Source organism: Pieris rapae, chromosome 17, assembly GCF_905147795.1.
Source record: "Pieris rapae chromosome 17, ilPieRapa1.1, whole genome shotgun sequence".
Classification (NCBI taxonomy): Eukaryota; Metazoa; Arthropoda; class Insecta; order Lepidoptera; family Pieridae; genus Pieris; species Pieris rapae.
Window position 1 is genome coordinate 5,787,010 of NC_059525.1, and position 11,057 is coordinate 5,798,066.

General features: G+C 34.9%; 1 protein-coding gene across 2 annotated transcripts in view; it reads left to right on the top strand.

Moving 5' to 3' along the window:
• The window catches only part of LOC111001068 (E3 ubiquitin-protein ligase RNF19A-like), a 46,121-nt gene extending 35,389 nt beyond the window's left edge, over positions 1-10,732 (top strand). For both annotated transcript variants that reach the window (XM_045631814.1, XM_045631815.1), the window contains 7 exons: positions 1,326-1,506; positions 5,459-5,573; positions 6,779-6,966; positions 7,231-7,372; positions 7,622-7,856; positions 8,247-8,442; positions 9,021-10,732. In XM_045631814.1, the coding sequence (XP_045487770.1) occupies positions 1,326-1,506; positions 5,459-5,573; positions 6,779-6,966; positions 7,231-7,372; positions 7,622-7,856; positions 8,247-8,442; positions 9,021-9,343 (1,380 nt within the window). In that variant the 3' untranslated portion in view covers positions 9,344-10,732. The remainder of the gene's footprint in view (positions 1-1,325; positions 1,507-5,458; positions 5,574-6,778; positions 6,967-7,230; positions 7,373-7,621; positions 7,857-8,246; positions 8,443-9,020) is intronic.
• Positions 10,733-11,057: the final 325 nt, after the last annotated feature.

The window sequence follows — 11,057 nt, forward strand, 5'->3', positions numbered from 1 at the left end:
CCAGAATCTCAACTTAAACTATCTTAAAACCTTTATTATGTAATTGGCAATTAGGATTCACATATTAACGTGATTATATAATGATTAATTCAATAATTAAGACGTTTACCGCGAATTGAGATATCGAAAGTATTTGGGTATTCCCGTGTAGGAGGTAAACCGCGCTAAGCAAAATTGATTATTATTGTTGGTATTAAATAGGTAAATAATATTGTGGAACGGAAGCTATTTCATAAAACCATTCATTCAAACAACGATTAGTTGTCAAATATCAGATTTTGGATTTATTTTTATAAGTGAAAAGTTTTGATAGTTTTATGACTCATTTGTTACGGCATATTTAAGTTTACCATATGATTGTATGTATGTAAACGAACCGTACTTGTGAAGTTGGCTGAGAGTACTTATATTAGTGACAGTTTGAGCCTCTCTCCACCAAAACCCCAATTGCCCAAGCTAGCCATAAACCCTAGGGAATGTTTCTATCCCGAACTCGGGTACTGTTGTTAGGTACGATCGCACATTTGTATACGTATTACATGCGAGGCTCGGATTTAATCTTATACACACAAAGATACGTACGCTCACAATAATAGGATTAAATAAGGGAGGAAAATAAATAAGACTATTTTTAAACCTCATAAATCAGTTGGTGTTGCTTTATGCAAACTTTACGTCAGGTCCAGCTTGAAGTTGACGTCAAAGGGTTGACGTCATAACTGAGCTCCTCCAGAGGGAAAAGTAATTAGTTCAGTAGAGCATCTATACCCTTATGCAGATGCAAGTTTAATTTGCATTAGAACTAAAGCTAGAGATATCGCTTACACCTGTTGATAGCCGTACCTCCGATCACGACGTTTTAGATGTAGGTGTAGGTTCAAGAACATGACATTGGCACCCACTGGCAACCAAGCATCTGTTTGTACATAGCTGTCAGTTCTTTAAATAAATTATTATTCTAGCCAGATTATTAGCCACTATTTACTACTCTGTAGTGATAGATAATTTGTATTAATTGAATTTTTTAAATTGTAAAAATTGATAATTCCGAGCTTCGCTACTCTCTAAATAACTTAAAGTGCTTACTATCATGTACAACTCAACGCAATAACCCAGTTCCAATGATAGAATTGTATTCTACGTGGATGAAGGATGAAGTCGTTTTGTATTTATTTGTATGGAAATGAAAAAACGTCCTACATACTCAAAGGCATCTTAAAAAAGCTGGATTGTTTGTTCAGCAATACCTCTTACCTGTTTAAGCTAGTACCTACAGTTCTAATTCTTGCGTGACCGTGCGACTTACCAATGTAATCTCTTTTCAGGGTGACGTTCTAGATTGCCCGCTATGCCTCTCCACATTCAACGCCTCCACCATGGTGAGACTCGCCTGGTGTTCACACCGCTGCTGCGAGTCATGCCTACGCCAGTACTTAGCTATAGAAATCTTCGAGGCAAGAGTTCCGGTCAACTGCCCCGTCTGTCAAGAGAGCATGCATCCGTCTGGTAAGTTCCATATTTTGCATGATAGCCTCTTATCATCAATCATCATAGCAGTCTTGTAAACGAATATTCACAATACTAGCAGAGGCTATTATTATTTTATTTACTATCAGTTGTTGACATTAATACGCTATTTTTAATTTGCTAATAATAATTTACTGTCGATTTTTGAGGCGATATATACATCATTAAATAATCAGTGTAGCGAGATCATTGATAGTACGATTGCGTCGTTATTCTAACCCCGGAATGATAATAACTTACACTTATATTACAAGGAAAGTCGTTTTGGCTCCGTTCCCTACATCAACTCATTAATTATTAAAAAGGTTGCCTAAAACGATCTTCTAACTTAGAAGAGCGCTCACGCGAAGGCCTTTATATCCGAACTGTGTGTACATTTCCGTTTCCCTCTTTAACATTAATATAATGTTTCTAGGAAAGTTCAGCTACGTAGACAACCAACATGGCCGTATTGTAGCGAGTCTTCCCGTTTCGGTGCATTTAAATAGAACAATACAAAATGACAACCATAATCTAACAAAAAATAATCTAGCTCAGGAAAGTCTGAAACAATAAGACAAAAATTAACTAAACCAAAATTTGACTCAACCAATTAAAAAGAATGTGTTTCTTGTCCTGTTCTTCTCGCCCCTAATTTGGGAGCTAAAAGTAAAAGGCAGATCTACCTTTTTTTTTATCTTGACATTTATATATATATATATATAGTAAGCGATATGTTAAATAAATTTTTATACTATCATATTGGAAAACTGATCAAAATTCTGTCTGTAAACGTAAAAAAAGGAATACCTACACATATGAATGTCATTAGAATATGGGACTTTTTGATTTCAAACTTTTCTTTTTGCGTCATAGACTTTAGTTATTTAAATTCGCATACATGTTTAATGCATTGCGTGTGTATATTGATTTTGTGAGACAGATTATAGTTCGATTTTTCAATTTTGATCGTGGAAAGCAAAATGGATAAAAAATCAATGTCAGTAGGCAATAATTGGATTAGCATGACAACACTTTAGTTAATAAATACAACTATATTTAAAACATACCGCAAGACCACAAGATTTAAAACACATATTAAATCAGCTCCATATAGAGATTATAAGTAGAAAATAATTAAATTTAGTAAACAAAATAATTATTAATAAATGGTTAAAAGACACCTAAATGCTCAAAGTGTTCCGGTCTATGTAGAAAACAATAGAATGTATAAATACAATATGACGAATAATTTTTGCAGTGTACTGAATACAAGATCGATATTATAATGTCCGCATAAAATGACCGTTAATATATAACTTCATGTTTTATTCACGTACCTACATGAAAATCAATAGTTTCAACATAATTGACTCACAACAAAAAATAATCGATATCATTTCACAGCTGTGTTTTGATTTATTAAGCTATAAAATAAAGCAATAGGAATTGCTGGCCTAGTGACTTCTTCAGGGTGCGAATCTCATCCCTAAGGTCGTAGTTCGATCTCCGTTCGTGCACCAATGGACTATTTATATGTCTTAACACTCGCTTGTACGAAGGAAAACATCGTGAGAAAACCGGCATGTCTCCAATCCAAAAATCGATGACATGTGTCAGACACAGAAGGCTAATAATCACCAACTTGTCTATGTAATAAAAGTTATGCAACCTGAAGCGAATACCCGAGATATACCAGAGATGAATGAAAATGAAATGAACATCAATAAATGATTAATCTGGCAAAAAATTTTCTTTATGAAATTTAGATTTTTGATTATTTCCTAAATATTTTGTGTATTATTAACATCAAAACAAAAGAAAGTTTTAAACTAAACCACTAACCTCCTCCAGCGAGACTATTTTATTAAGCTTCTAATTCTTGTAAATTACAATATGTACATATTTTTATAACTGTGTTAAAAGATTTATTTTATTATGCATAAAATATAAAAATCTATTAGTTTGATATTTTAATTATGAGCGTGAATGATTTTTCTATGACATATTATTAAATAATGATTATTGAAAATATTCAACATATCTATTGTTCTTTAAACAATTGTCTAGCACACCTGAATATATTGTGTGGAGATTGTCTCATAGCCTTGTACCTTTAAAAATCATAACAAAAGGATTGAAAGAATTCTCGTCATTATTAACCTTAAGAGTAGCGAGTGTATGAACTTTGTATGAACATTACATACTAGTTAAACTACTTTATTAATAATATTATGAAAACGTCAACAAATAAACTTTAATAAATAATATTGTTGATGGATTCTCGTCGTTGACCTTTCGGGCCTTGACAGCTCAGTTCTGGCTGTTTTGGCGAGCGTAGTTCGGCCGAAATTGAGATCGGAAATCTTCAACGCTATACATTTTTATATCAACATATTCAACCCACTATCTGTTGCTGGATAATAATAAAAATCAAACGTTTTATATAAACAACGACCAAGATAAGTTAGCTTGACAAATACTGGTTAAATTTTATATTAGAGATATGACCTCCCCATTATACCCTATTTATATATTTCGTGTATGGGACAGATCTAATCAACTTTAGATTAGAGTTACATAATTATAAATGTGTAGTATTGTTATATGTAAATAGACGCATGTTTTGTTAGAACAGTGTACTTAATTGAATTATTTTTATAATGTAGATAAAACTTCAGAATGAGCGCTTAATTTAATCGAATATTTGATTTACAGCTAAATCGTAATTTGCATATAATATGTTCTCTCTTTGTCAATATTCCATGAAAATAGGTTAATGTAATCGATTTTACGCATTTGTTCGTAGAAAACTAATTCGCTACGTTTGTATTTTTTATTCAGTGGTCTTAATATTAATAGTGTTATGTCAATTAATTTAAATCCGCCTCGGAGGCATCCTACAAAACACTTAAAAAAAATGTTATTTGGTGTTTGGATTAAACTTGTCTTAAATTAACTTAGGGTCCTTCAAGAAAAGAGCGTACCAATTCTTAAAAGGCCGGCAACGCACTGGTGAGCCCTCTGGCATTGAGAGTGACCATGGGCGGCGATATCACTTAACATCATATAAGCCTCCTGCCAGATTTCCCCCTGTTCTATAAAAAATAAAACAAATAAATCGAATCAAAAGAAGTAATGATTCTTAAAAGTAATACTCGTGGAAGGAATTTCAAAGCAACCATAAAAACAGTCAATTGACTCGATCATAACATTTCTTGTTAGTCCGAGCTTTCCCTAAAACACTTATATACAGTATATACATTATATATATACTCGAAAATATCAATCTATAAAATTTATTTTCATTTTCACAACTATTTGTACAGTAAACTGCTTCAATCTGTCCAAACGATCGAATAAATTGCACTCGATAATACTTGATTCTCAACTTGAGCTACAAATTCGATGAAAAATTCAGTGTTCAGGCGGCATTAATTTCAAGTGGACTCGGACGGTTTTCCCTATTAAGTCGTCTCCTTTATTATCCATCATTCAATTTTCACAGCGATTCCAATTATCCCTATTTAATTTTCCGTGACTCTGAATGATTTTTAAATGCTTAGTTATGGGATAAACGAATTATTGAAAGGTCATTCTAAGTCGTATATAAAATCATTGTTGTTATTAGTTTTATTACTACTTTGAAACTAGTTAATAATGACGTCTATTGGTCTGTCTAAATGTAAATTTTAATGTTTTAAAATGATTAGTCGTGCTTGGACGGTCATTCTGATATTAATAAAAACAGTAATTGCTGTGCAAAAATACACATTTATTTTGTAGAGGACATTATAATTAACGAGTATTAATGGTTATATTAAAATCCTTAAGATGTAACTTCAAGTGATTAAAGTACTTTCTAGCTACGAGAATCATTTATACCTTAATAAGTATGACAATAGAAGAAATAACCCTTTTTTATTTTTAAAATAATATTTCTAATTTTCAGACGTAAGACGGATAGTGGACAATCAAGCCCTGTATGACAAATATGAAGAGTTCTCTGTACGGAGAGCCCTTGCAGCTGACCCAGATACCAGGTGGTGTCCAGCACCTGACTGCAGGTTGGTTTTCAGATCATTTTGTCAACATAGTAGAAAAATTCTAAATTGTATATCATTCTAGAGTCATTCATTAAGTTATCTGTAAAAGTACAATTGAAAGGATCTAATTAAATAGATCGGGATCAAAGGAGGCTCTCAAATTAATAAATTACTTATAGCACGTAGTTGTTCTATTAATAAACATAGGCAAGAGGAACAGAAAAGTTTGGCAACAAAAAAATAGAACTGGTGTCCAAGGTACAATAAACGCAAAAGAGAAAAATAATATAGAATTGTCCAGCTTAAAGAAACAGCAGGTGGTACATGGCAGGGAGTGAGACGGTGCTGACAGAAACGGTGGGTTTTAGAAGAGGGCTTTGTTGAGGGCGTTGCCAAAAAAAAACACAGACATCTAGATCTGAATGATATGAAAGAAATATAATACATATAATACGTATTGAAATGTATAGTATCTGAAATAAAAGGCTCTTATTATTATTTAATAATAATAAACATATAATTATTATCATCCTTTAGAGATTTACTGGTCGTTTTGAACTTCTTGTACCAACGCATACTTGTTCATATATTGAGTATAAATAATACGTGAATTTTGTGAATGCTTATAATGTTGTACATATAACAAAATTAACGAAACTTTTCGAATAAACATATGACATCCCAGTGACAATTTGTAAGGCATCGGTGTGCTTACAACATTAATCGAATAATCCCCATTAAGTCCTGTCCTCTGACCGCGTGTTATTCGGGCAATTAAGACATGACGCATCGACGTACTAATCCTTGTAAGTCGGTGAGTGCGCCCGCGACGACTGTTTTTACAACTAAGCTTATACAAAAGCATAATAAAAAACGCTTCAGAAGTTATGTGATTTAGTTTCGTTGGTATTGTTCTTGTTATTAGTGCATAAAGTTTTATATATTTATCTCTCTTGGGAAATTTCCAAAACTTTGTTAAGGCACTAAATTACTTTACATATGAATTGTTGAACTTCTTAGTTTTTACTGGTCACAAGAGGCTTCAAAATGTGCACTACACTTGCACGTGTATAAATTAAAAGATTTCTTAATGCACCAAAAACCATAAAAGGACAACGGTCCTCGCAAATTTAGCATGCATCGAGCTACGCCGCCGCCTTCCTGCAGACTGACTGCTACAACTACGGAACTCACTTATTTCCCTCGTACTATTCTTCCGCTTACAGTTTCGCGGTAGTGGCTACCGGATGTGCGTCATGCCCCAAACTGACCTGCCTGGCTCCAGGTTGCGGTGCGTCTTTCTGCTACCACTGTAAGGCGGCGTGGCATCCCACGCAGACCTGTGACGCGGCACGCAGAAGTCGTCAGCCACCTCCGCGGGCGCCGCAGCCCTCGCACAACGAAATGGAGCATGGTAAAAACAAATGAATTCATTTGTAGAGCTTCTTCAATGTGTTAGCTGTCAGCTATAAATGTTTTTAATACAAATATTTAAATAGAAATAAGGATACTTTCGTTCTTATATTTACAAATGAATTGGACACTAGACAGATGTGTTTGCAGTTGGCATCAGCAATAACTGAGCAATCTCTTTTTTAGCAAAAGATTATAATAATTGATTGTATTAATTGTAAGTTTATTTTTGTGAACATTTAAAGTAGCTGTTTATTTCTTCCAGGGGAAGTGAAACCATGCCCCCGATGTTCAGTGCTTATAGTGAAAGTGGAGGATGGCTCATGTAATCATATGGTGTGTTGTGTTTGCGGCGCCGAATTCTGTTGGCTCTGTATGAAAGAGGTTTCAGACTTACACTACCTTAGGTGAGAATATTTGTAATATTAGATCGTGGCCTTTTAAAGCATTTATTTAAGAGACAAAGGTTCATCAATACAAAATCAATAGATAATAGAATATGAGAAAGGTGCATTTGTCTCACTGATAATGTCTCTTAATTAGTTGGGTACGTAATTAGCCTTCCGTGGGTAGACACATACTTTATCTTTCCATTAACATGTCAAAGACTAAATAATATTACGGCCATAAGATTCTCATAAAAGATTTCTTTACAGTCCTAGCGGTTGTACATTCTGGGGCAAAAAGCCATGGTCACGAAAAAAGAAGCTTCTTTGGCAACTTGGTACATTAGCCGGCGCTCCACTGGGCATAGCCGTAGTAGCAGGAGTGGCACTACCGGCGCTACTAGTAGGACTACCACTTTGGGCGGGGAGACGCGCCCATCGACGCCTGCGCAGAGCTAAACCGGCCAGGCGTAGAGCTGCTGTCGCCGCTGCCGTTGCTGCTGCGGTAAGCAAATCATAAATTGCCAACACTTCACAACACAAAATACCAACTCCGGGGAAATAAATACAGATAACACAACATTTTCTGCAGCTGTAATACTTTTTGACATTTAACACCTTTGTCTTCAGTCACCGTGACCACGCACGCTGTAAAGCACGCGAAACGTCGGTTTAAATTTAAAATTATGTACAAATAATTATAAGTTTAAATACAATAATACATAACTATAATCCGTAAAAAAGTGTTTTTCTTGAAATCATAAATTTTTAGAAATTATTTAAACTCACCGTTCATAAAGGCGCTCTTCTGTAAAAGACAGGCAAAAAACTTTAACATGTTGTATGAAATTTTGATTTGATTCTCTCCAATCTAATTTTTATTCTCTTTATACAGCTAATAGTGTCACCATTGGTAGCCGGATTAGCAGTTGGTATTGGAGTGCCAATTCTCCTTTTCTACGTATACGGCGTTGTCCCTGTGTCCCTATGTCGGGCTGGTGGATGTTCCGCAGCTCCGCCCCACGCCGAAGATGAAAGAGAACACGCCCTAGATATTGATGCGTATTCACGTCGGCTTGAACCAAGCATAGGTAGGACTAGTTTATACTACGACCACACTTTTTCCAGTGTTTATTAGATGGCCTATCTACAACAATGCTTTCCATTTAAACAAATTGTTGGGATTTTTCTTTTCTTTTTTACTAAATATTGGACCGTTCAAGTATTACGTAAACCGATTTACAACAATTTATCCTCTCCCCTTCCTCCTAAGCAAAGCTCTAAAAAATAATAGTACCTAAACCTAATTTTTTGTAGGAATTCTCGAAAATGCAATCCGTTTTCCAACATAGATAACGTGTGGGAAATGTGTATAAGAAAGTTAATAATTACTGTTGACGTAATCACCAAATAAAAAATCTAGTCTTTCGAACTTCTGAAAATACTATATAGGAAATTTAAAACATTTAAACGTTAGCGTAATTTTAAATTTATTATGGACTATATCAGAAAATAACACACACTCTCTCAAAATAACTGTGTACACAGTTATCATTAATTTTATGATATAGTAACAACCTAAAAAAGCGTTATTCGCGTTGGTTCATTTCTTCCTTGTAGTCTATACGACTGAAAAAAAATTACTACAAATAAAAATGTATTATAACAGGCGACGCATCCCTCTCGGCCGGATCCCAGCACGCGGAAGTCCGCGCGCCTTCACTAGCCGGACTAGCTGGCTCCCTCGCGTCCCACGACACGCACTCGCCCGCCGCTCATCGCCTCGAAGTCACCGCCGATATCGCAGCATCCGACAACACCAGCGCGGCCAGCTGGCCCGACGACCTACCGTCGACCTCCACGCGATCGGCGGCGAGACTCAGAAGCCTCTTTCTCTACGGCTCCGCCGTTCCACCGCCAGACGTGGAAGCCGGAACCTCGCAACCAGTGAAACTAGAAATGACGACCTGCGAAAATGTTCCGGACTCGTAACGAATAGCATGAGCCGTTGGCTTTTAACTAGGACGGTTGAATTAATGACTTGTAAGAAATTAAAGTCGGATCCATGTGATTTTTTGGATCTGGTTTGGTGTTCTCGAAGTCTGGTCTTGGCTGGTCAACATAGCTTCCGCTAATCCAAGGATTTTTTTGAAAAATCTATTCGATTTCGATCGGCTTTTGATCGCTACAGATGGCTTTTACTGGTTGTAATGAGACAGTGATTCTAGCTAATTGATAATACTCGAATTAGTTTGAAGATGAGGAATTGATAACGCCTAAAGGTAATCCGAAGGATAAGACTGATGTGTTTTTTTGAATGTTTGATTCTCAGCCAGAAAATCAGCAGTTTTGCCAGATTTTTCATACACAATTCGGATTTTTTATGTATTTTCAAATATGTTTGTAAAAATCTTCAATGGTTGTATGTGCCCGTGTTTGATAAATAAATCTATGTATGTAAAATACGGGTCTAGGGTGATAAAAGCCGGCGTTTAAAATATCTGTATGTCTGTTTCTCGCAGCTAATATAAATAAGACAATAATAAATGATTAAATGAAAACAGCCGCTACAGATTTTTCAACTGTATGATTCTTCCCTAAAATAATTTCAATTATTTTTGAGATTTATATGGGAAACAAACATATTATATACATTCGGAAAAATTGTTTTATTTTTAGAATAATTACCGTCCTGAAACTGATACAACATCGATTATTTACTGTAATGTATCCTTATCTCATACGAATTAGGGTCATATTTGAACGTACTATCAAGGATCGAAGTTTTGTTATAATGTTTACATAAAGACAATGTATTATATGTAATTAATGGTAAAAATAAAAACTGTAGACTTTTGTGGATCCCGAAATGCGGCAAAATATCGTGTTCATATCACTTGTGTAAATAAAACAGTGCTTTTGATCTTATATGCGCTCTGTGAAATTTAGAAGCTACTTTCTTTTCAACTAAAAATACGACTGAAAAATTATATTTTTTTATTTAGCCAATTCGTATTCTTCAAATAAAAAATAATTTTATAAATTGCAATAACAACTATCTATTGAAAGAAGCTGAAGCATATCACATGACATGAAACATTTGGTTTAGAAAATACGGGTTCATGTATTTCTTCATTTAAATTTTTTGTGGCAAGTGACAACTGGTGGACAGAAATCATCTTAACGGCGTCGGCCGCACTAATAAGATGGATAATGATAGATGCTTCGCGCTTTTAGTGCAGTACTATCTGATATTTGTGATACTTTGAATAATTACTTATAAATGATCTAAATTATTTAATTTTTCACGTTTGTAGATTAAAGTTAAGCGATATTATGTTATGCCAAGTGTAAAGTACGATTAAAGTGTAATGAAACCTATTAACCTGTTTCTTTTTCAAAACCACCCGATTTCAGTAAGAAATTTCCAGTCTTTTCCTGGTAGTCTGTGCGGAAAGAGAATCACAGTAGGATTTGAGTTTGTTATGGAGTCGCCGCGGTGCGTAGTTTTGTCATTACAAATCAACATATTATTATGAAACATATATAATTTATATCGATCAGTGAAAAAGAATTATATTAAATATATATACTGCCGACTCTCGCCGCACAGACTCGAGCGTTGGAAGTATGCTGATAGCATTATTATCAGCCTCATTATCGCTGGCCATAGACGAACCGCATGTTGCAGCCGAGACCGACTGCC